General features: G+C 50.9%; 1 protein-coding gene across 6 annotated transcripts in view; it reads right to left on the bottom strand.

Annotated features, from left to right (window-relative positions):
• RFX2 (regulatory factor X2) overlaps positions 1 to 25,690 on the bottom strand; it is a 98,854-nt gene that overhangs the window by 17,809 nt on the left and 55,355 nt on the right. For 3 of the 6 annotated variants that reach the window (XM_024745727.1, XM_024745728.1, XM_024745729.1), the window contains exons 4-7: positions 24,557 to 24,636; positions 22,859 to 23,120; positions 7,413 to 7,487; positions 464 to 645 (exon numbers count right to left, since the gene is read on the bottom strand). In XM_024745727.1, coding sequence (XP_024601495.1) covers positions 464 to 645; positions 7,413 to 7,487; positions 22,859 to 23,120; positions 24,557 to 24,636 — 599 coding nt within the window. The remainder of the gene's footprint in view (positions 1 to 463; positions 646 to 7,412; positions 7,488 to 22,858; positions 23,121 to 24,556; positions 24,637 to 25,690) is intronic. The other 3 variants (XM_024745730.1, XM_024745731.1, XM_024745732.1) reach the window with 2 other exon arrangements.

Below are 25,690 nucleotides of genomic sequence, written 5' to 3'. Positions count from 1 at the left end.
CCGCCTCGAGGGGTGGGATAGGGAGGGTGGGAGGGAGGGAGATACAAGAGGGAGGAGATATGGGGATATATGTATACGTGTAACTGATTCACTTTGTTATAAAGCAGAAACTAACACACCATTGAAAAGCAATTATACTCCAATAAAGATGTTAATAAATAAAATAAAAAGCCTGCTATGGAAAAATTCAAACGAAGGGAGAGAGCAGAGGTGAAGCGAAGGGAGAGAGCGGAGGTGAAGCCCGTGTCCCGTCACCAGGAGAGAAGCGATCACGGCCCACGGGTGGCCAGGCCGGGCCCAAGCTACCATCAATTCAGGGCAACTCCAGGTACACCCGGAGCCGCGGACGTCAGGACGTGCCAGGAGGGGGAGCCTCACGTTCTCCCGAAGCTCGATGTCTGTATAAGGGAAGAGGAGGGTGGGGGGCAGGTGCAAGGGCTGCCAGACACCCTCACCGACCCACCTGGTACCCAGCCGCCGCGTCCTCAAGCCCATGAACACGGAGCGGATCAGCTTCCCAAAGGAGGCCGCGTTCACGGGGTCCAGCTTGTGTTCCTGGCAGTGGCGAAGGTAGTGGTTGTAGAGCGAACTTCTGGGGAGACTCACGCCTTCTGCGGTTTCGTAATTATCCAAGAGCCACTGGAGCTGGATGGACAAGACAGGCCGGATGCTGACGTGGACGCACCGACAGCAACACACGCCTTCCGTCCTCAGACACGACGGGGCAACTCACCTCTACTGTCACCGATTCAGGTTCAATTTGGGGCACGTTCATTACTTAATAGCTTCTTTTCACTTGCTTACTTATGCCTTCGATTTCTAGCCAAGCTTTCAGGTTCCTTGACTTAATTTATAAAAACCTGCCCGTGATGGAGACTGAAACCCCCATAGGCCTCACACACCAAATGCTTCCTAAACCTACGGGGATGGAGCTGATCTGAGCACACGGGCAAGGAAGAGGAAGGAAAACCCCACGGCCCATCCGCACGGCGCCCCGTTAAGGTAATACCACCGCAGTCCCTGTACTCAGGACCGAGAGGAAAACAAACGGGAATCTGAATAAAAGACTGAAAGGTTCGTGTGCCAGGTTTTGTGCTCAGGCCAACGGCAGGGAAAAGGATCCAAGGCCGAAGTCGAGGCACCCAGAGGGCAGCACTGACTCAGAACTGTCCACACAGACAGCTCAGTTCCCACACCGAGGGAGGCTGAACCACCACCCCCCCCGCCCACTTTGCACCCACTGCAGAGCGCCCCAAAGGCTGCGGTTTGATCCTGGCTTCGAGACTGTTCCCCAACGGAGGGAGGTCTGGATTTGGAAGAGTGAGCCCGGGAACGAGGCCAGAGGCAGGATCCCGCATCAGGATCGGGATGGGGCTCCCTGCTGCCGGGGCCCCTGTCCTCTGTGCTCCCACACCCTCTGTCCTTCTCCCTGGGAGATCGCCGCCCCACCCCCTTACCCCCAGCCCCCTCTGGTGCTCGGCCCTGCAAGCCAGGTCGTGGCCCCGCCCAGACTTATAAGCCCACAGGCTGCAAAGTCTGCTTGCGTCGCCCTTTTAGACACGTTTCGGAATGGTTTTAACATGCAAAGAGGTACAGAGAACAGACTCCTGAACGCCTGCTTCAACAATCACCACCTCAGGGCCCATTTTACTTCCTCTAAGCCCCACACACTGTCTCTGCCACTTTATCTTAGTTTAAACTCATTTTTAGTGGAGTATAGTTGCTTTACAATGTTTTTGTTTGTTTGTTCGTTTGGGGCCACGCCTCGCAGCATACAGAACTTCCCCGACCAGGGATCAAACCCATGTCTCCTGCAGCGGCAGCGCAGAGCCTTAACCACTGGACCGCCAGGGAGGCCCCCTCCCGCCATTTTAAAGTGAACCTGATGTGCCTTCGTTTCCTCCATGGGGCCTCCCCGCTCTAACATGGACCCGAGTGAGAGGCGGGTGGTGGGGTCAGCTGGTGCCAGGAATGCTAGAATAAGGAGAGTTTCAGAGGCAGGGGGTGGGCCTGGGCTGGATGTGCAGGATGAAGGTGGGGAAAAGGTCAAAGGTCCAGGTGAAGGGGCCCTGGGGGGCTGACAGAGCAGAGGGTCCTATAACACAGCGCTCCCCAACCTTTTTGGCACCAGGGGCCGGAAGACAGTTCTTCCATAGATCGTGGGGGGGAGGGTTCAGGCGGGATGGTGGGGAGCTTCACTCGCTCCCCTGCCGCTCACTTCCTGCCGTGCACCCCGTTCTTAACAGGCCGTGGACCGGTGACCCCTGCTCTAACGGAAAGACAGACCTCTGGCCTCCAGAAGGGCTGGGGTAATGGGTTCCGGTTTTGGGAGGTGGGGGAGGAGTGCTGGGCTGGCATTCAGGGTGGAGGTCGGGACCAGATGTTTTAATGTGACACCGAGGAGCCCAGAGCGGGTCTGTGCGGGTGGGGCCGAGGAGGGGTGTGTGAGGCGTAGCATCGAGGCCTGGGGTTAGGTGCTGCCCCGGGGAGAGCCTGCAGCGGGCCCTCCCCAGGTGCCCTGCAGATGAGGTATCTGCCACACCACCTCCCCACTAAGGGACCAGCCCAGCTGCCGATCCGAGTAGCAGGTTTGAACCAGGGGTCGCCGGCCCTCCCGTCACCACGAAGCCTGTCTCCTGCAGCCCAGGGTGCACGGGGAACAGCTGTCCACTCATCTGTCCGTGTGCTGTGGGATGTCACGTGCTGGCTGTGCCCGTGACCCCGCAGGGGGATCCCACCCCCACCAGTGGGTGAAGGGGGGGCAGTCACCACGGGGATGCGGGGAGGAGGAGGCAGCAGCCAGAGGCTGAGGGAAACAGGAAAGGGTTCTTCAGTTCCCCCTTTGGGAAAGAACATCACGGTTTCTACTTCTACTTTCCATCAAGTCACCTAGATATATAATTTTCAAACTTTCCTTAAATGTGCTTTTTCTACACAAAGGTGGCAGAGCACCCCCGCTTCTCTCTCCAAGGCTTTGCTCCGGCCCACGGCTCCCACCCTTAGGGGCCATCTCCTTGGCGCCCCTTGTTCTGACCCCTCCTTCTGTCTTTGATACTATGAACAAACTGTGAACTTAAGTGGTTTAATCACTTTGCCCCAGCAGGCACCCTCCTCCCCACCCCAGAGGCCCCCCTGCACACACCCCGCCCCCCGCTGCCTTGACTCTGGGGCTAAGGGACTGACGTCACCGGGAGTTGGGAAGGAGGGCATGGGTGGCACGGTGGAGCTGCTCCTTTCTTGCGGGTACGCCCCCGGCCTGCTTTGCGCTCACAGCGGCGGGGTGGGGGGCTGTCCCACCAGCTACGAGCCTTCCCACGGCAGCCTCACCAGCCACAGGGGGGAACTGGGTTCTGTCTGTTGCCCCGCTGTCTAGTTGCAATTGGCTCAGATCTAGGATCCAGGTGAGGAAGGGCTGGTATTTGCTGGCCCCTGAGCCCCAAGGTTTTCCAGAGCACTGCTCGCCGACACAAGCATTCATTTTCTATCGCTTGTCTCCCTGCCGAAACGGGAGGTCCAGGAAGCAGAGACAGAACCGGGTCTGCCCATGTTTGCACCCCGTGAAGATGCCTCAAGAAAGGCTGATGGAGAGGAGGAGGGGTCCCGCAGAGCGGAGGGGAACCCCAGCATGAGGAGAGCCGACAGCCTCTGGATGTGCAAGCAGGAGGCTCTTCCTGTCTCTGCCACGCTGGCTGGGGAGCATAGGCCGCTTCTAGGGGAGTCCTCTGCGGGAGGGAGAAGCCAGGACCAGGGGCCCAAATGTCTCAGGGTCTGAGCGCCCGCGGGGGTCCTCAGGAAGATCCTCAGGCCGCGAGGTGGAGGCCTGGGAGGGGCCCCGGACCAGGTCCTGAGAGATGGAGGCTGAGACCCCGCCCGGCACCTGACGCGACTGGCCCAACGTGAGAAGGAAGGTTTGGGAAATAAGATGATGGCTTCTGCTCCTGACCACCTGGGCCAAATCCCAAGAATTACACAGAAAGCAGACTTCCTTGCGGGTGACTACGTGGACACCGATACCAAGGATGTGTGGTTAACTCCCTCCTGAGTAGAGGTAAGCACAGAGCGAACAGATGCCACCAGCAGCCTCCGAAGCAATAATGAGTTCACTTCCACCCTCTCCGGCGACGAGAGGTGACCCGGAAGGGAGGCTGACGGGCGCTGGAGGGCGGTCTACGGGCTCCGTGAAGGCAGAGCCTCCCCTGTAGGCTGAGCGAGCGCCGGTGGGGTGTGCGCACCGCACTCCTGGACGCCGCCACCTGGTGTCATCCCGACCGGCCGAGCATCGCACGTCAGTGACACTAGGTGAACGGGAGGCCCATCTCCCCACCACACAGCCCCGCCTCGCCCGCGGCAGACTGACCGGGTGTGACGGTAGGGAGGCTGTGGCCATGGTGGGTGAGGGGGGAGAAGTGGTCTGATTCCGGATGGTTCTGAAGGCCAAGGGGCATCGGATGCGGGCTGTGGGCGGAGGAGGGGGCACAAGGATGAGCCTCCAGCAGGACGGCGCTGCCCTGGATGAGCCAGGAAGGTGGTGGGAGGTGCAGGGTCTGCTGTGGGGTGGGGGCGGGGGGCGGTCAGGGCTCGGCCCGCGACACACGTGCGCAGCTGCGCCTCCGGGCGGGCAGGCGCCCTTGGAGGCTCAAGGGTGGAGCTGACGGGAGAGGCCCAGCCTCGACGCCCACTGGGAAAGAGCCTTTCCCTCCAGGAGACCAGGCGGGGTCGTCGAGGTGGTGAGGGGGCCGGGGAAACTCCAAAAAACAGCAGTCCAACCGTGACCACTGCCGGAGGTCTTCTCCGCCATAATCTGGAGCAACTTCTAGGCAGAGCACCCAGTCCATGAAGCTGCCACAGCCCATCGCCAGCCCAGACTTCAGGGCACGGCTCTGTCACTACACCACCACCTGAAGGCTAAATCATCTTTGACAATTTATGTTTCTTGATTTAAAAAAAAAGGTCATACAATCTGAATACGATCCACCTAAAAGCGGGTCCTTCTCCCAGGGGCTGGAAATAGTAGTTTATGTACAGTAAGCAGCGGCCACCTCTGCAGGGACCCATGATGGGGGTCCCTGAGTCAGCAGGGGTTGGGGGCCTCTCCCGATAGACCCGGGGACAGCAGAGGGGCAAGCCTGGCTGGCGTGGCTGCACCCACAGGCCACAGTGACACCCTGGTGAGGGACAGCATCTCCATTCCCAGCTCAACTTTCTCTGCCTCCTTCCTCCAAAACAGTCATCCCTCGTTTCCTGCCACCAAATCATGCGTTCCCCTGTTTTAAAGATGGCTCGAGGCCCACCTCTTCCCTCAGGGGCTCCCACACCAAGGCTGGAAGGTCCCTTCAACCCTCAGACCCCCTGGTCCGAGTCCCGAGGGCAGCCTGGGGAGCTGGGGTGACCCTGATGTCGGGTTGGGTCTGGAAGGCACAGCCCAGCCTTCCTGGGCTCTGGGCATCTCGCCACCCGGCACCAGGCTCTCCTGCCCGGGCACGGGGACTGTAGCCAGTGGTGCCCAGGGACAACTGTCTCAGGTGAGCGCGGCGAATTAGGACCACGAAGGGCTCTGCAGGACACATGGCCGTCTGTCGCCAGGACACACCCTAGCTCTCTCCCCGCCCTCCCTGCCCAGACAAGCTCCTGGCTGGCTGACTGCAGCGCGTGGGGTCGACTCTTTACCGAGATCTTCTTTCTGTCCTCTTTTGAGTCGCCAAGCCTCAGATCCTACTTCTTACGGCTCCCAGTGGAAGAAAACGACCCAACCACAAATCGCCAGAAAGAAACGGACACAGGAAGGATCTTCCTGCTCAGAAACTAAACTCAGGAATGGAAACTGGTTTTGGAGGAGCAACCAAGGCAAGCCCGCCTTTCAGAGGAAAAGTGTTAGAAAGCCAGAGGCATCCCTGCAGCCAGAGACTGAGGCTCACGCGTTTCACATAGACATTTTAAACTTCCCACGGATACGCCGCCGGCCTGGGGTCCGCACCCATCCTGCCTTCCTCATGGCTCTCTGGGGCTGCCCTAGTGCCTGGCCTCGCAGGCTGTGCCGTGGCCACGTTGTCTGCTCGAGATCTGAAGAACTCTGGTCCCCGAGCAGAGAATGCCGTCTTGCGGACTTTCTACACGCTCTGCTCTAAGGCTGCAGCTTCCCTTCTCCAGACCTTCCCACCAGGTGACATCATCCGGCAGTGATGGACAACAGGGTGGCCATGACCCACCTAGCCTGGGGCCTGACGGACTTTTGTTTTTCCTTCGAGACGACCGGGATGAGGCTGCTCTTCCTCCAGTGACCAGCCTTCTGAGGCTCAGCCAATGGGCTGGAGGTGCTGGCCACGCCTGTGCCCCCGACAAACCCAGAACCTCCTGGATCTTTCCCTAGTGGGCTTTCTGGCCCCGCACCCCAAATCACTCACTTTGAATGTCGGCCAGTATGAAAGTCTTGCTGGGGTCACAGCTGGGATCGGGTACAACTAAAGGGGACTTTTCTTTGATGTTTTAATTCTCTAAAGGATGCCAATCCCAACCCAAGCGCTCGAGAAAATCTGCCCGAAGTGCGCTCTGAACTCCTGCGGGCTGTCCTACCTCCAAACTGCCGAACAAAGGTCCAGTCAAGTTAAAGCCGAATTGAGGGCGTTTGGAGAAGTAAGGGGAAAAGGGAGGAGTGGGGAGGGGGGGCGACAGGAGCTTTCCCTCCTCAACTGTCCCCAGAAGCCGAGTCCCTGCACTGTCATCTCTGCCATCCCCGTCCTGCCACTCAAAGGCACCCAGAGGCAAAGACCTTTGCGCCCTCCTGGCCTTGGGGCCTATGATCACGTGGTGTCCCAATCAGAGAAAGGTCTTATGCAGCTAAAATCAATAGGAATTAGTTGCTTTGCCCTTCTGTCAAATGACCAATGTTTTTTTATTTTCAAAAAGCTGATCACAGGAGAATTAGCTAAGAACGTTTATGGCACCCCCAGTCCGGTGCCATTTCTTGGTTGTGGCTTGTCTGGGTACGAATTTATTTGCAGTGCTGTCCTCTGCCAGGCATGGTGGGGAGGACGTTACATACACTAAGCAGCTTAATCCCTGTTTCCCCCCAAGGATGGAGGCGCTGTCACCCCACTTTCACAAAGGAAGAGCCTGCCTGAATTTCCCTTTGCTGTGGAAGGCCGTTTTTGCTGCGTGTAGAAGTCTAGATGGGTTCCCCCCTCTGCACCTTTTCGGCACTTTAAAGGTGTCAACTCACTGCTTTTTTTTTTTCCGGCCGTACCGCGCGGCTTGCGGGATCTCCGTTCCCTGAACCAGGGACGGAACCAGGGTCATGGCAGTGAAAGCCTGGAATCCTAACCGTTGGGCCACCGGGGAACTCCCTGTTCGTTTTTAAAATGCCTACGAAGGTGACAAGCAGAGCAGGGCAGACCAGCAGGTTGACACACACTTACATGACTGTTGAGTAAACCGCTTTTGTGTGATGTGATCCCTTCGCTTTTTTGGAGGTTTTCAATCGCCATTTCAAGCTAAAGAAAATGTGCGCAGAAACAAAACAAAACAAAATGGAAAAAAAAAAAACAAAAACGAAATCAGATGGTTAGCATTAGCCAAGATTGGTTTGTATTAATATCCAAATAAAGATCCGAGTGCCTACAGGATAGAGAGCAGGCTGGACACAGGCGGGGGGATGGGTTAGGTCGGGGGCCGAAGCCTCAGCGGGAGCGTTGCTTCGTCACGTGCAGAGGAGCCCAGGAGCCCGTCAGACACCAGCAGCAGAGGGGGCCCTACCGTCTACACTGGCAGCCGAGTTCTAACACGTCTGCACGTACACATGCACACCGGGAATGCTTGGCCACTGCACAAGGCCAAGTGTAAGCAAAGCCAGCATGATAAACGCCTGCTGCTCCCCAAATCCATCGTCTGCACTGGGAGAGTCAGAGGACCGCAGACCCGGGGACAGTTGAGGGCACTGGTTTTCCGGCCAGCCTGCCCTTGTCGCAAAGCCCAGGGTCTCCCAGCTGGAGGGCTTTGGGAAAATACCAGTAGGCCACGACCCCAGCCCTGCCATTGGGAGGCGCAGGACCCTGGGGCCACGGAGATGAGACAGCTCACGGAGGGGTCCTCCTGGGGGAGGGCCTCTGAGATGGGTCCTCAGACCTCGCAGAAGCGAGGGCGGAGGGGCCATGGGAGGTCTATGCAAAGGAAGAGACACCCGGCCGAGTGTGGCAACCACCACATCTGAGCCCGACTTGTACATGAAAAATGCAAACATAAGCTCTGCTGGAGGCAATGACCCTTAAACATCCAGGGGAGGCAAAGACCACAGAGACGATTCTGTATAAAGCAGGCCCAACACTTTCAGAAAGTGCAGCTGGACCACTTCCCCAGAGCTGAGTTCAGGAACGAGGGGTTTCTGCTTCGCCCCCCACCTCTTCTGACCACTGTTGAGAACATCTACTCTTGCCACTGCTATTCAACACTGTACTGGAAATTCTAGCCAGGGTCATTAGGCCACAGAAGAAAATAAAAGGCATCCACACAGGAAAGGAAGAAGCAAAACTACCTCTATTTGCAGATAGCATGATCTTAAATATGGAAAGGATCTCCCCCCAAACTATCAGCACCCGGGTTGCAAGATCAATATACAAAAGTCAATTATATTTCTAAATAACAAACGATATGAAAATGAAATGGAGAAAACAATCCCATTTGCAATAGTATCAGAGAGAATAAAATACCTAGGAATAAATTTAACCAAGGAGGTGAAATACTTGTACACTGAAAAAACTATGAAACACTGTTGAGAGAAATTAAAGATGACCCAAACAAACAGAAAGACGTCCTATGTTCATGGATTGGAAGACTTACTATTAAGATGGTAATACTGTCCTAATTGATCTGTAGACTCAACACAGTCTCAATCAAAATTCTCTACAAAGCTTCCAGCTGCCTTTTCAAACGGACAAGTTGATCTTAAAATTCATACGGCATTGCAAGGGACCCCAAATAACCAAAACAACCTCGAAAAAGAAGTACCAGGTCGAAGACTCATTAAGTTCCCATTTCAAAACTGATTATAAAGTTACAGTAACCACAACAGTGCAGTACTGGGATAGGAGAGACATATAGATCAATGGGATAGAATTGAGAGTCCAGAAATAAACCCATACATCTAGGGTCAATTGATTTTCAACAAGGGTGTTTAGACCAGTTAATGGAGAAAGAATACACTCTTCAACGAACGGTGCTGGGATAAACAGATAGTCACGTGCAAAAGAATGAAGCAGGACCCTTACCTCACACCACATACAAAAATCCACTCCAAAGGGATCAAAGAACTACATGTAAGAGCTAAAACTATAAAACTCTTAGAGGAAAACATGAGGTAATCACATAAAATAAGGTTATCTCCATGACCTTGGATTTGGGAATAGAATCTTAGATATGACACCAAAAGCACAAACAAAAAATAAAAGATAAAAACCTTTAAAAAAGATAAGTTGGACTTCATCAAAATTAAAAACTTCTGTATGTCAAAGGACACTATAAAGAGAGTGAAGAGACAACCCACGGAATGGGAGAACATATTTGCAAATCATGTATCTAATAAGGGTCTTATATCCAGAAATATTATAAAGAACTATGGAGACTCAACAACAAAATGATAAAATGACACAATTAAAAAATGAGCAATGAACACCACATTGTTAATCAGCTATGCTCCAATATAAAATAAAAAGTTCTTAAAAATGGGCAAAGGCCTGGAATAGGCATGTCTCCAATAAGCACATAAAAAGATGTTCAACATCATTAGTCATTAGGGAGACACAAACTAAAGCCACAGTGAGGTACCACTCCACACCCACTAGGTTGGCTATTAAGAGAAAAAAGAAAAGTAACAAGTGTCAGTGAGGATGTGGAGAAACTCGAACCCTCCTCAGTTGCTGGTGGGACTGAAAAATGGTTCAGCTACCGTGGCAAACAGCTGTTAAAATATAAACTCAGTTAAACCACATGACCCAGCAATTTCACTCGACCCAAGATAATTGAAAACAGGTGTTCAAACAAAAACTTGCTCGTAGCAGCCTGATTCATAAAGGCAGAAAAGGCAGAAAAATACAAATGTCAGTCACTGATGAATGGATAAACAAGATATGGTCCATACATACAACTGAATATTATTCATCTCTAAAAAGGAATGAAGTTTTGACATATGTTACAATGTGGATGAGCCTTGAAAACATGATAGGCAGTGAGAGAAGCCAATCACAGAAGGCCACGTGCTGGGTGATTCCAGTTGTATGAAACGTCCAAAACAGGCAAATCCAGAGACAGAGAGCAGATTAGTTGCCCTGCGGCTGAAGGAGGAGGGAATGGGAGGTGACTACTAACTGGTACAGGGTTCCTTTGGGGGTGATGAGAATGTTCTGGAACTCGACAGGGTAATGGTTACAGAACATTGTGAATGTACCAAATGCCACTGAATTACATGATTAAAATGGTGCATTTTATGTTATGTGAATTTTACCTCAATAAAAACTATACAACTAATTAAAAAAAAACTTTAGTCTTTCTTGCAATTTGAACGGATCTTTCACCCACATGCACGGTTTTGTAACAACATGCACTTGGTCACTTGGAAAATATTGGTTCACTGAGTTTGCAGATCTTCCAAATGTTGATACATTTCATCACACGGTATTGAAAAAAGTCACACTGGTTAATATCACCACCACCAACTTCAGCAAGATACCAGTTTTCCAAAATTCTATTTTTTTTTGGTTTGAGAACATATTGACAATAAAACCTGTCGTGTTTTCCTCGATATGTCAAGCTCACAACCGTTCAGTTTTGAGAAAATGTGTACCAAATCTTCGAGTCTGAATAATCATAATTTGTCTGTCATCCTTTCGAGGAAAAATAGCGTTTCATGAAAAAAGTAGCTCTTTCTGCTCACAAGCCATTTGCCCATGAGCTTTTCCTCAAGACTGTCATCGTATTTTGGGAAGAAGCAGAAGCACTTTTCGTCACACAGAATATTAAAGTGTTCTCGAGGATTGAGATTTAATAAAATTAATAATTTTTACTGCTTCATCAGGGAATTCTTGAGTGAAACTGGCATTTGGTATTTCTTTTCTTTCTTTCTTTTTTTTTTTTTTACTGTGCGTGCATGATGGTGAGGATTTCAGTGACTTCTAGAGACTCTGATGTGTCTGCTCTGATTTGTGCGTGGCTGTGTCGGCTGTGCTGGTTTTGCATCGTCGGGGCAAATGTCAACACGTGGGAAACAGCAACTAACGGGTTAGTATTATTGTGAAAACAGTTTTGATCTCGTGGAGCTCCTGAGAGGATCCTGGGGACACCCAGAAGTTTGCCAGACATGTGTAAGACTGCTGAAAATCGTGCAGTTCCGAGTATTGTGGAAAAGAATACAAATGAACTTTTGCTTTGTAAGACCATCCTCAAAACCCCATAGCTATTAAATAGGGTCAGAACAAGCCCACTGATACCTTAAATTAACTTAATACACAGTGGAACCTCGCAAGGTGTTCACTGCGTTTTAAAATTAAGACGTCAGGTAAACCTCTGAAGGTGATGAAGTTCAGGACAACGTCACCAGTCCCCTTAGTTCAGATGGAGGAGTTGGTGCCCGGAAGTTAGGACCGGAGGCGCAGCGCAGTGCATCCAGCAGAGGGCGCTGTGGCGCCGCCTCCCAGCTCCAAGCTGAGGCCGTCCAGCATCCTTCAAAAAGGAGCATCTCACGCTTGAAGTCTGGGGGCTGGAGTGGGAGGCTTCCTTACGGACCTGACCGAGGGATTCTTACTGCACAAGTACAAGAGGCTTGATAAGTCCTCTCAGTGGCTGGAAAAGTCAGTGTTTAATCTTTAGATATACTTAAATGGAAATTAAATTTATACTTGACTGGAGTTTAATTTTTTGCTATTTAAAAAATTTTATCAAAGTGGTGCCTGCACAGGCCCACATTTCAAACTGTAAGGAAGAGCCAAGGATGGATGCAGAGGTGCCCCCTCGCTACCCTAGGGCCAGGCAGCTTTCCCTAAAATCGTTTCTGTTTTCTGAGCTTCTCAAAGATTTCTTTCCATCTTGGTATTATGCATACACTTGTCTACCTATTTCTTGACTTATCAGGAGCTTCATCTTTATTTCTGATTGGGTGCAGTGCAGCCCACATTCCTTTTTATTGGCCGTTTAATTTCATTGGTTTCTGCTGCGTGAATTACTAGCGGAATGCCTGGGGAAAAGGGCACACACATATCATGCTTTAGGCATTCGGGAGAAAGGAGGGGAGAAAATGCCTAACAGCTTGTGATCAAAGATACAGCGTTTCAAGAACTCAACGTGATAGCAGAGCGCAGATAAGTTTTATTAACTCCCAAGTATATTAAAATTAGTTGGTTATTTTAAAAATTTTTAAGGAATTTTAAAAACTCCTTTCCTTTCATATAAAATCCTAGCAAAATTTTACCTGACATAAGGACTAGATTTGTGTCTTCTAAGTGAGGGTGGAGGTTACTTCTCCTCTGAATTCGTTAGCGTCCACTGTAATGGCCATTCCATTTATAACACAATAACCTCATTAAAATCACCTGCCAGGACTTCCCTGGGGGCACAGTGCAGGGGACACGGATTCGAGCCCTGGTAGGGGAAGACCCCATACGCCACGGAGCAACTAAGACTGTGGGCCACAACTACTGAGCCCGCGTGCAAGGAGAAGCCCGTGCACCACAACGAAGAGTAGCCCGGCTTGCCACAACTAGAGAAAGCCCGCGTGCAGCAACAAAGACCCAACGCAGCCAAAAAAAAAAGACCTGCCAGGCCAAGGTCACCCCTGCAAAGGGCCAGCAATGACCAGTATCAAAGCAACACCTGTGGGCTTCCCTGGTGGCGCAGTGGTTGAGAGTCCGCCTGCCGATGCAGGGGACGTGGGTTCTGTGCCCCGGTCCGGGAAGATCCCACATGCCGCGGAGCGGCTGGGCCCGTGAGCCATGGCCGCTGAGCCTGCGCGTCCGGAGCCTGTGCTCCGCAACGGGAGAGGCCCGCGTACCCAAAAAAAAAAAAAAAAAGCAACACCTGTATCTCCAGGCTGGGTCTGCCATAATTTGATATCAGGACCACGCCTCCTGGGCCAGAAGTGGGAAGGGGTAGACGATGCTCCTGGAAAACCAGGGAGAAGTGGGGGTGAGGACAGAAAACTGCTGCAGTAAACGTCCTGTCCTAAAATACATCTTATTAAGTGACCACAGAAGGAGGAAATAAACGTTTAAATGTTTTACGAACGCTTTTGGAGCTTTAAAGAAAATGGAGAGTATTTAAAAGAACCAAAGTGTCATGGCTGGAGTTCTGAGGGCAGGGATAGAAATTACGGAATTCTGCCTGGAGAAAGGCAACAGCTTTAGTTAAGGGCCAGATGGGAAGATGGAGAGAAGGGCAGGGCTCACCACTGGGGAGACGGGGAGGCTGGCTGGGGGAAATGGGCATTTTCAATTTGTCCAGTTTTATTTTGCTAATTAAACATTAAAAAATTATGTAGTAATTTTATATGCACTTGCCATACAAAAACCCGATTAAGGCCAGTGACATACCAGTCTCCTTCCACGGCCAGGACTGGGGTGGCGCCCATGAGGCGCCCAGGGCACCAAACTGAAGGAAGAGCTCATTGTCAAGGTCGTGCCATGACAGGGTCAGCCCCCGGAGGGGAGCAACTCCCTAAATTTGGTGCCCTGGGCACCTCGCTTGCCCCGCCCCATCCCGGCCACACCTCAGCTTCTCCCAGGCCTCCACCAACTCCCACTCAGGAGAGGAAGCCCCTCCCTTCCCTAACAGCCCAGTGTGCGTCCATGAGGGGGCGTGGCTGTGTGCCAATAAAACTTTATTTACAAAACCAGGGGGCCGGCAGGATTTGGCTGGAGGGCAGCACTCTGCCGCCTCTGCCTCCAGAGATTTACTAAGCAATTGTAAATCACTCACACAATTGCATTGTATGGACTATACTTTACTGCTAAACTGATTTTTTAAATTTTTAGGTAGAGAGGGGATCGTTGCACAGCACCATGGATGTCCTAAATGCTACCGAATTATGCACTTTAATATGGTTAATTTTATGTTATATGAATTTTACCTCAATAAAAGATGTATAAGGTAATGCATGCATGTGGTTAAAATTCAAATAGAAGAAAAAGGTATAAAAAAAGCAAGTCTTCCTCTTTTCTTTCTACCTCACGGAGATAATCTTTTTTGGTAATCATTTTTACCAGCTAACATGTTTACTTCTTCTTGTAGTTCCCAGAACTTTTAAAAGATATAGTTCTACTTCTTAATTTACCAATTGAAAAAATTTAACTTTTAAGTTTGGAAATAACTCCAGATTGTATAAAAAGTTGCAAAAATAGCAGAAAGCATTCCCATATGCCCTTCAGCCAGGCTCCCCAAATGTCAACATCTTCCGTGACCCGGAAATTAACCCCCACTCAACACTGTTAATCGATCGGATCACTTGATGAAAGTCCTGTTTGTGGGCCAGGATCCAATCGGGGGTCACACACTGTGCTCATTTACATACGGAGCCATGAAAGAAAACAGTAGGAACACAAGGAACAGATGAAGGAAATTAGGAAGAGGCTTTTATTAGATGGATGACCCATGTAGCCCTTGACATGGTAAGTGGGTTTGTGTTACTCTAAACAGGATGATGCCTTCTCTGGTAAGTTAATTGAGACTTTTCAGAATAAGAACCGGAGTGCTTTCCAGTACGCATTCTTTAATTCTGTCACTTAAAGCAGAGCAGAGATGAACTTTAGATAGATCTTTCAAAGGGGCACTGCTCCCAGCTTTGCAAAGAAACTTACAAAACCACATTCAAAAGTGATGATATTGGGACTTCCCTGCTGGCGCAGCGGTTAAGAATCCGCCTGCCAATGCAGAGGACACGGGTTCGAGCCCTGGTCCGGGAAGATCCCACATGCCGCGGAGCAACTAAGCCTGTGTGCCACAACTACTGAGCCTGCACTCTAGAGCCTGTGAGCCACAACTACTGAACCCGCGAGCCACGACTACTGAAGCCCGCGCGCCTAGAGCCCGTGCTCCACAACAAGAGAAGCCACTGCAAGGAGAAGCCTGTGCCCAGCAATGAAAAGCAGCCCCCGCTCACCGCAACTAAAGAAAGCCCGTGCACAGCAACGAGGACCCAATGCAGCCAAAAATAAATTTAAAAAAAAAGTGATGATATCATTAGATGTTTGTCAAAACTCATAGAACGTACAACATAGGGTGAACCCTGATGTCACCAAGGGCTTTAGTTAATAATGATAATGGGTCAATATTGGCTTATTGGCTGTAACAAATGCACCAAACGTAGATGTTAATAATAAGGAAAACTGCGTGGGGTACAGGGTGGGGCATTACGGGAATTCTCTGTACATCTGCTCGATTTTTCTGTAAACCTGAAATTGCTCTAAGAGAAAGTCTATTAAAAGGATAAAAAGTGATGATGAATTATTTATTTATGGCCAACCCATGGGGCTTGCGGGATCTTAGTTCCCCAACCAGGGATTGAAACCATGCCTCCTGCAGTGGAAGCACCGAGTCTTAACCACTGGACTGCCAGGGAAGTCCAATGATGAATAGAGAAAAAGCGGATGTACTATTGGCGAAACTCCTTTATCAAATAATGTGCTTTTGCCGGCAAACGTTTTGCTCTCGTGGTTGGACAAAAGCTCTGTGCAGGGGGCGAGGAAGCTTCTAGTGAGTGCCCAGTAGGCGTGTGGGTTCGTAGTCCAGTCAAGATATCCTGGGTCTTCCCTGAAAACACAGGCTCCAGAGAAGAGCTGCTTAGCGGTTGGCGATCCATCGTGAGCTGTGACGCTGCATGGATGGTGCACCAGCCCCATGGGCCACCAGGAAGGGTCGCCGTGGGAATGGAGGTGCCCGAGTGGGAAGCCAGTCCACACACAGGGAGCCGTGGACGGTCCAGGGTCCCCACTGGCCTTGACTCAACATTCAGGACTGACGCAGGTCCCTTACAGACACATCCACTCGAAGCGGCCGCAAGACCATCTTCCCAGCGAGCTGGATACAGGATAGAAGATTCGTCTCTTCTGTATCCACATGTGCTGGTGGTCAGAGCGAAGATGCTCGCTGGAGTTTTGAAAGCAGGAGCTGCATTTCTGATGACTCGGCAAAGAGATGCCTATGATTTCAAGTGGCACATCTCAGGGATGTCTGCTGTAGCTTGAACACTGCAGAACTTGAACCTATCATTCCAGGGCCCCAAGTATTGTGACTTTTAAAAAATATATATATTCTTTTTCATATTCTTTTCCAGTATGGTTTATTACAGGATATCGAATATAGTTCCCTGTGCTATACAGTAGGTCCTTGTTGTTTGTCTATTTTATACATAGTAGTTTGTATCTGCTAATCCTAAACTCCTAATTTATCCCTCCCCTACCCCCTTTCCCCTCTGGTAACTGGAAATTTGTTTTCTATGTCTGTGAGTCTGTTTCTGTTTTGTAAATAAGTTCATTTGTATCATATTTTAGATTCCCCATATAAGCGATATCATATGGTATTTGTCTTTCTCTGTCTGGCTTACTTCACTTAGTATGATAATCTCTAGGTCCATCCATGTTGCTGCAAATGGCATTATTTTTTATGGTTGAGTAATATTCCATTGTATATACATGTACCACATCTTCTTTATCCATTCATCTGTTGCTGGACATTTAGGTTGCTTCCATGTCTTGGCTACTGTAAATAGTGCTGCAATGAACATAGGGGTGCACAAATCTTTTTGAATTAGAGCTTTGTCTGGATATATGCCCAGGAGTGAGATTGCTGGGTCGTATGGCAGTTCTATTTTTAGTTTTCTGAGGAACCTCCATACTGTTCTCCATGGCGGCTGTACCAATTTACATTCCCACCAACAGTGTAGGAGGGTTCCCTTTTCTCCACATCCTCTCCAGAATTTATTATTTGTAGACTTTTTTTTTAAAACAAATTTATTTTATTTTATTTATTTATATTTGGCCGCGTTGGGTCTTCGTTGCTGCGTGTGGGCTTTCTCTAGTCGCGGCGAGCGGGGGCTACTCTTCATCGTGGTGCGCGGGCTTCTCATTGCGGTGGCTTCTCTTGCTGCAGAGCACAGGCTCTAGGCACACGGGCTTCAGTAGCTGTGGCGCACGGGCTTAGTTGCTCCACGGCATGTGGAAACTTCCCGGACCAGGGATCGAACCCGTGTCCCCTGCATTGGCAGGCGGATTCTTAACCACTGCGCCACCAGGGAAGTCCCTACTTGTAGACTTTTTAATGATGGCCATTCTGACCCGTGTGAGGTGGTACCTCATTGCAGTTTTCATTTGCATATTGCGACTTTTAATATTAAGATCTCAGTTTTTTCGAAAAAGACCCAAAGTGTTCCATGGGGCTGGGCTGCTGAGACTCTGCTGCACACATCCAGACAGGAGGATTTTCCTCACTTGGGGGTGGAAGACATTGATGATGCTTTCTTAGGTGTGTTTGAAAATCACATCAGATGCCACAAAGCTTACAGAAGCTGAACGCGACCAGAGAAGGATGGAACCCATGTGCCGCCATCCTCCAAGGTGAAGCGCTGGCCCTTCCAGCTTCTATGTAGCTCTTGCTTATGCACCAGTTGTCTGGCCTGCCTGAGTGGGGTCGCCAGGGCAGGCAGCCCCCAACCTCCGTGGGACTGGAGCACCCAGGGCCACCACTGCCTATGTGCTGGCCCTCTCTGACTTCCTGGAAATGCAGAGTCCAACGGGTCTTCACCAGAACAGGTCCCGGAGCCCTGATGAGACATTGCAATGGTACATCCCCTCACGGACAGGGATGCTGTATTTTTATCATCTTCAAAAGTGGACAGATGATTTGTCTTCATCAGCCTCCACTGCGTGGCCCAGGGGGCCGCCTGCTTGGGCATGGTGGCAGGGGGGCTTTTCCTCATGCAGCCCCGGAGCCCCCAGAGTCTCCCCTTGTTACAACCCAAAGAGCATACCTCTCAGCTTAGCATCTCTGCTCCATGGGGTCAAAAAAAAAAGCACAACAGGAAAAGTTATCAAAAATTTACTGTTTGGGCAATTCACTTCTAAGATTTCAATACTGATGAAATTTTAACCAGAAATGAGATTCAAGAAAATGTGTCACTGAAAGTCTGAAGTCCCTCACTGGGGCTGTAGGTGCCGATTTGCTCTGGTCTTTGTGCTCTGTTTGCAGGATTAACTTGAAGTCCCTGGAAACACAACTCTGACATAAGAAAACTGATAGACGTGAAATGCCGGATCCAGGAGCCATCGTTATTTCTGTCGCAACCTCAGGGCCAGTCCTGTTCCTGGCTCTTGGTTGGATCTCTGCTGATCCTTGTGAGATGTCCCCACACCAAAAGCAAGTCAAAGAACCACAACAGAGCAGGGGGAGTCTGGAGGCATATCCTCATCCAAGGTGACAACTCCTGGAGCTTTTGGGGCTGGGGGTGGGCAGGGTGCCAAAACATAGCCTGTTCATGGATTTCCAACTGATTTAAAAACTCGATTCTTCTAGTGCAACCCAGACATCAGACTACAGTAACCAGGCGGCCCGGGGTCTGAGCTGCACATTTGTTTCCAGCGAGGCAGTGTGGACTGGAGAGAATATCATGACCTGTGATCTCAGGAGGTCTGTGACCTGCGACCCTAGCTTATTCACTATTATGAGTTGATGCAGTTTGCTGATATGGAGACGTCACATTCGTGAAACTTAATGTAGTCTGTGAGGCAGGCTTCTGATCAACGGCAGCTCTACACTCAGGTCTGCCAGCCAATCCTCTGAGGCTGTGCTGAGGACCCTGGAGGGCCCAAGTGAGGCAAGGGACAGGCTGGTGCCCCTGGGATGGAGTGGCAGGCACCACCCCACAGTCACCGCTCTAGACAGCAAATGACTCCTCTCCATGCCTGTCCTCAGAGCCAGGTCCTGGGGAGCACCCTGGACATAGAAAGGGAGAGAACAGCTAAGCTCAGAGGGCCTCTAATGGCAGGGTGACCCGGAAACACATCAGGACCAAGAGAACAGGGATGAGGCTCAAACATCATCTTCTATTTCAGATTAAGCCCACACAAAAATAGGAAGTTTCTTTTGTTTTGTTTTTTTGGTACACGGGCCTCTCACTGCTGTGGCCTCTCCCATTGCGGAGCACAGGCTCCGGACGCGCAGGCTCAGCGGCCATGGCTCATGGGCCCAGCCGCTCCGCGGCATGTGGGATCCTCCCGGACCGGGGCACGAACCCGCGTCCCCTGCATCGGCAGGCGGACTCTCAACCACTGCGCCACCAGGGAAGCCCAGGAAGTTATTTTTTAATTGACAATCAATCAATAGAATCCATCACACTCATCGTCTAAAGAAGAAAAAACACGTGATCATATCTAAGAAAAAAGTGTTTGGTAAAACTCAACATCCAATTATGATAAAGACTCTCAGAAAACTAGGAATAGAAGGAAACTTCCTCAACCTGAAAAAAGGCATTTGTGAAAAACATACAGGTAACATTACACTTAGGGGTGAAAGACTGAAGCTTTTCCCCTAAGACTGAGAACAAGGCAAGGATGTCCACTCTCACCACTCTTACACAGCATCGTACTGGATGTTCTAGTCAGTGCAATAAGGCGAGAAAAAGAAATAAAAGTCACCCACACTGGAAAAAAACTAAAACTGTTCCTATTTGCAGACCACAAAAAACTCTTAGAACTAAAGACTGAGTTCAGCATGGTCACAGGAGGCAAGGTCAAGAAGCAGAAATCAACCATACTTCTGTACACTAGCAACGAACAGCTGAAAACTGAAATTTCAAATCAGTACCATTTAAAATAGCTCCAGAGGTCTTCCCTGGTGGTCCAGTGGTAAAGAATCCGCCTTCCAATGCAGGGCACGCGGGTTCAATCCCTTGTCAGGGAACTAAGATCCCACATGCCGCAGGGCAACTAAGCCCGTGCGCCACAACTACTGAGCTCGCGCGCCTCAACTAGAGCCTGCATGCCGCAAACTATAGAGCCCACGCGCCCTGAAGCCTGCGCGCCACAACTAGAGAGAGAACACCCGCACGCCACAAGAAGCCCACGCGCCGCAACAAAGAGCCCGCGTGCTGCAACGACGACCCAACATAGCCAAAAAAAAAAATACCCCCCCCCAAAAAAGCCAAAAAAAAAAAAAAAAAAAAGCTCCAAAACCAAAAAATACTTAGGCGTAAATATAACAAAATAAGTACAGGATCTGCATGCTAAAAATGACCAAATGTTGATGAAAGAAATCAAAGGAGATCTAAATAAATGGAGAAAACACACCACGTTCATGGACTGGAAGACCCACCATAGTAAAGATGCCAATTCTCCCCAAATTGATACACAGCTTTAAAGCTGTTTAATCAAAATCTCACTAGGATTTTTTTTGGAAATATAGATAAACTGATCTAAAATATATATAGAAAATTCTAAATTTATATAAATAGCCAATACAATACTGAAGAATAAAGTGAGAGGAGCCAGTCTACCCATTTCTGAGACTGACTAAAGCTGTCGTAATTAAGACAGTGTGGTATTGGTAAAGGGACAGGCACATAGATAAATGGAACAGAACAGACTGTTCTGAAATAGGCCAGTTGATTTTTTTTGGCTGCATTAGGTCTTCATTGCTGCACGTGGGCTTTCTCTAGTTGTGGCGAGCGGGGGCTACTCTTCATTGTGGTGTGCGGGCTTCTTATTGCAGTGGCTTCTCTTGTTGCGGAGCACGGGCTCTAGGCGCGTGGGCTTCAGTAGCTGTGGCATGTGGGCTCAGAAGTTGTGGCTCACGGGCTCTAGAGCGCAGGCTCAGTAGTTGTGGCATACGGGGTTAGCTGCTCCACAGCATGTGGGATCTTCCCGGACCAGGGATCGAACCTGTGTCCCCTGCATTGGCAGGCACTCTTAACCACTGCGCCACCGGGGAAGTCCCAGGCCAATTGATTTTTGACAAATGTGCAAAAGCAATCCGATAAAAGATAGTGTTTTTAACAAATGATGCTGGAATAACTGGTTGTTTCATATGCATAAAAATGAACCTCGACATAAACTTTACGTCTTATACAAAAGTTAGCTCAGAATGAAGCGGAGCTAAATGTAAAATGTAAAACTATAAAACTTTCCAAAGAAAACAGAGGAGAAAATGTTCACGACCTCGGGACAGGCGAAGAGTTCTCAGGCATGACATCAAAAGCATGATCTTTCCAAAAAAGAAAAACTGTTAAATTGGATTTGATCAAAATTATCGGGAAAAAATTTTTTTTCTCTGCAAAAGACACTTTAAAAAAAAATTTTTTTTTTTTTTTTTTTAATTTTTGGCCACAGAGCACAGCATGCGGGATCTTAGTTCCCCAACCAGGGGCTGAACCTGGGCTCCCTGCAGTAGAAGCGTGGAGTCTTAACCACTGGATCACCAGGGAAGTCCCCAAAAGACACTCTTAAGAGAATGAAAAAAAACTTTAAAGACTGGGAGAGAATATTTGCAAATCACATGTCCAGCAGGGGACTTGTATCCAGAATACAAGAATATACAAACAATTCTCAAAATTAACAGTAAGAAAACCAACAACACAGTTAAAAAATAAACAAACTTCAACTGACGTATCACCAAAGAACATACATGAAAGGCAAAGCCCCTGACCAGGTGCTGGCCATCGTTAGCGATTACGAAAATGCATAATGACAACCACAGTAAGATAACACCACACACCGATGAGAATGGCTAAAAAGAAAGATGCTGACAACACCCGACAACAAAAAATGCTGGTGACGAGGTGGGACGAGAGGAACTCACACCTGGCTGGGGGAGCTCGAAATGGTACCTCCCCCCACCCCGGGAAAACACGGGTGGTTTCGGATAAAGTTAAACATACTGTAGGAGCCAGCAATCCCATTCGTAGGTATTGACTGACCCCAAAGAAAGGAAAACATGTGTCTATACATGAGAGTCCTTCTAGCTGTTTTATTCACAATCACAAAAAACTGGAAACAGCCCAAATGGCCCCGCAGCTGGTGAATGGAGGAACGAGCCGTTAGGGTCACGGAACATGACTCAGCAACAAGAAGGAACCACTGACTCACAGGACAGCTGGACGGGATCTCCAGGCTCCACACTGGGTGAAAGAAGCCAGTCACAAAAGGAGTCTCCTGGATGATCCCCTTCATACGGCATCCCCACAGAGACAAAAGTACAGTGACGGAGAGCAGACCCACGGGTGCCAGGGGTTGAGGGTGAGAGGAGGTCGTGACTACCAAGAAACACCCGAGGGAGTTTTGGGGGTTATGCAACCATTCTGTGTACTGATGTGCGGACAGATACCCGAGTCTGTACGTGAGTCAAAACTCATGGGTCTGTGCAGCCCACACCGTCCACTTTACTCTGTGCTAATTTAAAAAATAAGAGTAAATATGGGAAATAGAGTTTTCAAAGCAGATACATCTTTAAAGCAGGTAAGCCGCCGTTCTGGACAGAGGTGTGGGGTACCAGTCCAGTATAGCTCTGCTTGGGTTCAGCCCGGTTTTCGCGGGGATGTGTTGATCTCCGCCTGGGAGAGGCTGATGACGATGAGGACGGTCATGGTGGACCACCAGCGGCAGCAGCATCTCCCAGCACTGAGCTGCCTCCTCATCTGCAACGCTCCCAGCACTGGCTACAGCCATCTACCCTCTGTCTTTACCAAGGGAGGACCCGAGGTTCAAAGACGGGGGCGCTTGTCGTAGGCTAGTGGGGTTCCGACGCCCGTGCTCCCGGCTGCCTTCTACTCACCGTCCCTGCTGCTGCCGGGAGTCTATTCAGGGCCTAACCTGCTGCCCCCGAGAGCCTGGGACGTACATACCGTAGCGGGTGATGAGCGGGATGTGTGCGCCAGGGAGTGCCGGGTGCCGTCCATGCCCCCGTGGATGAGGTAGGCTCCCGCGCCGGAGACGATGGGGCTGCCCCCGACATCCATGGTGATGCCCACCATGCTGTGGGCGGGGACTGCCGTCGGGGAGGAGCCTGCCACGGTCACCTGGGCACCGCCCGGGGCCTCGAAGTACGACGCGGAGCTGCTGGGGGCGTACATCTGGGGTTCGGGGTTGTAGGCATACGCCGTCCGCCTGGCGGGAGAGAGAAGGCTTCACGTAAACGCCGGAAACCACGGCGCCGAGCACGTGGCTAAGTCAGACCCGGCTGTCAATACAGCGAGTTCACAGCCATGGTCTCCGAAAGCATTCGGGATCCCAGCCGATCCCTCAGCAACTGGTCATTTGCAAACCGCACGTGCAAATTGCACTCGACGGGGGCGGGGCTTGGTGGGGGGGCGGGGCTTGGTGGGTGGAGCAGGGCTGGACCTGACCCTGGTTACTGGAGGTCTACTCCTGGGATAAGACCACGTAGAGCTGTACACACACACACACACACACACACACTCGTGTGCACACGTGCGCCTAAAGGCTGTGAAGCTGAATATGGCCCGATGTGGTGCCCTGGTTTCGATACCATCCTGCAGTCATAGAAGATGTCACCACCGGGGGTGCGGAGGCTGGGTGAAAGGTACAAGGGACTCTGGGCTAATTTTGCAACTTCCTGGGAGTCTCTAGTTCTTTCAAACCAGAAAGTTTTTTTTGAAAAAATGTAATTGCATAATAAAAAGAATGTCTAAGGGATTCCAAGAATTTGTCTGAAATCCTTTAACATCTGGATCAAATCATTAACCATGTCGGTTGATGTACATCCGGCCGCAGTGAAAGGCGGTCAGTAGGGGTTTTTCGTCAGGGGTGACTGAGGGAAGGCCCCTCTGGGGGACAGGGCAGCCTCTCCGGCCCCCGGGGGAAGTCCTGTCTGACCGCAGTGCAGTCAAGCCAGGATGCTGCTGTGGAGGGTCCCCCAGAGCCTGCTGGGGGCTCACAGGCTTCACACGCGCTCCTCTGGGTCAGTGTGTGTCATGCCTTCAGTGTTGTGCTGCGGGCGCCCACGACTCCAGCAATCACATCTCTTTAACCACAACCAAACCCTCCCGCATCCTCAGGACGGGAGTCGCGGAAACCAGAGGCAGAAACAAGCAAAAGGACGCGCATCCCGAGCACAGTGAGCTTCCGGGAAACGCATCATTTTCTGCCCCAAGCATCACGGAGTTTGAAGGCAGAAAACCCTAGACGTCCTTGACAAATGAAAGGTCAAGTTTTACCAACATCAGAAAAAGCCAGAGGTTAACAGAGGCCAGGATGAAAAAGCAGAGATGGACACGGTTTCTGGATTGCAAAGGATATCTTCGGACTTAGAAGGTGGATTGGATTTTTGGGTTTGTTTTTAAAGACTGCCTTTTCTAGAAGTAAAAGTATAACAGTCTGTGATTTCTGAAATCTCCACCAGGCTGTGATGTCCTTATGCCATTGTAATAGTTGGGACACATCGCCCGAAGAGTAAGGGAAAGGATTCTGTGTAAACACATCCCCAAGGGAGCTCAGTGGGCGTCGTGACAGAAGGTTGGGATGTGGCCTACAGTCGGTTCCCTGTGAGGCCCCTTTCGGGGGAGGGGGAGGACACCACGTACAAGGCTCCGTTGGTGTAGACGGCTTCCCCCCCTTCCACGTACTGCACCTGGGGGGGATACACGTGCTGCACGGGCTGGACCTGAAACAACAGCAGATACTTGGTGTTACACGGAGTCTTCCTTGCTCAGGACTTCCAGATTATTCAGGCAGAAATATCTCCTATTGCCTTTTGTGAACACTTAGCACCACATCACAGTTGTCCTGCCCCCAGCTGGCACTTCTAAAAAAACCAGGGGAGACAGTCACGTCAAGGCCACGTATTCCGGATGAGCCCAAACGGAAATGGAACCGCAGCGGGTCTGGGCCCCTATTCTGTGCGGGGAGGAGCCCAGCTCCGAGCAAAGGTGCAGAGCAGGGCTGGGGGGATGCCTGCGGTCTGCTGGCCACTGGGCAGAGGGGCCAGTCTTGCTGGACAGCAGACGCCAGAGATGTGGACGGAATGCGGACCTCGGAGCGCCCGATGCTCCCACGGCCCCTTGGCAGGGGAGGGGGCTCAAGCTGCTCATACGCTCCACCGCCCCGCTGCCACTCTTTTCGGTGGCCCTGGAGGCCGTCCCCAGCAACGGGTCGGGGTCCTGGGAGCCACGCTGGAAGAGACTCTGAAGGTCTGAGCAGAATTAGCAGGAGCGCTGTACCTGGAGTGGGGCGGGGGGCTGGAGGGAGGAGGCCGGTGGGAAGACCCCTCCCTCGTTGGTCAGTTCACAGCCTCAGCTGATGGCCCCCAAGGGACTCGGGCCCTGCTGGTGGAGGCCCAGAGCTCTGTGTGCAGAACTTCGGGACCCCACCGCAGAGGGAGGCTTAGTGGGTCCCCGATTCAACCTTGTTTGGGGGTGAGAAAATCGAGGGCCAGTCTCATCGTGCTCTCTCTGTAGGCCTTCTCATGCAGCAGCAGGACAGGGCCGATTCCCACCTCTGAGGACAGCCCAACCCCGGGGGACACATGCACACACACAACCCCCTTTGTCTTAGCGGACTGGGTAAGATGCAGAGGTCGGCCCCCAAGTCTGGGTGGCCCAGGAGATACAGCAGGCACAGGCCCAACCCCACAGAGGAGGGCAAGCTTCTGGAATCCCAGGAGTCGTGGTCGCCCCTCCCTCAAGGAGCTAAAGCAGGGCCGCTGGTTCCCTGCTAGC

Source organism: Neophocaena asiaeorientalis, unplaced genomic scaffold (genome assembly GCF_003031525.2).
Source record: "Neophocaena asiaeorientalis asiaeorientalis breed wild unplaced genomic scaffold, Neophocaena_asiaeorientalis_V1.1 scaffold357, whole genome shotgun sequence".
NCBI lineage: Eukaryota > Metazoa > Chordata > Mammalia > Artiodactyla > Phocoenidae > Neophocaena > Neophocaena asiaeorientalis.
Note: the sequence above shows the minus strand (reverse complement) of the source record. Positions and strands in the feature narration are given on the sequence as shown.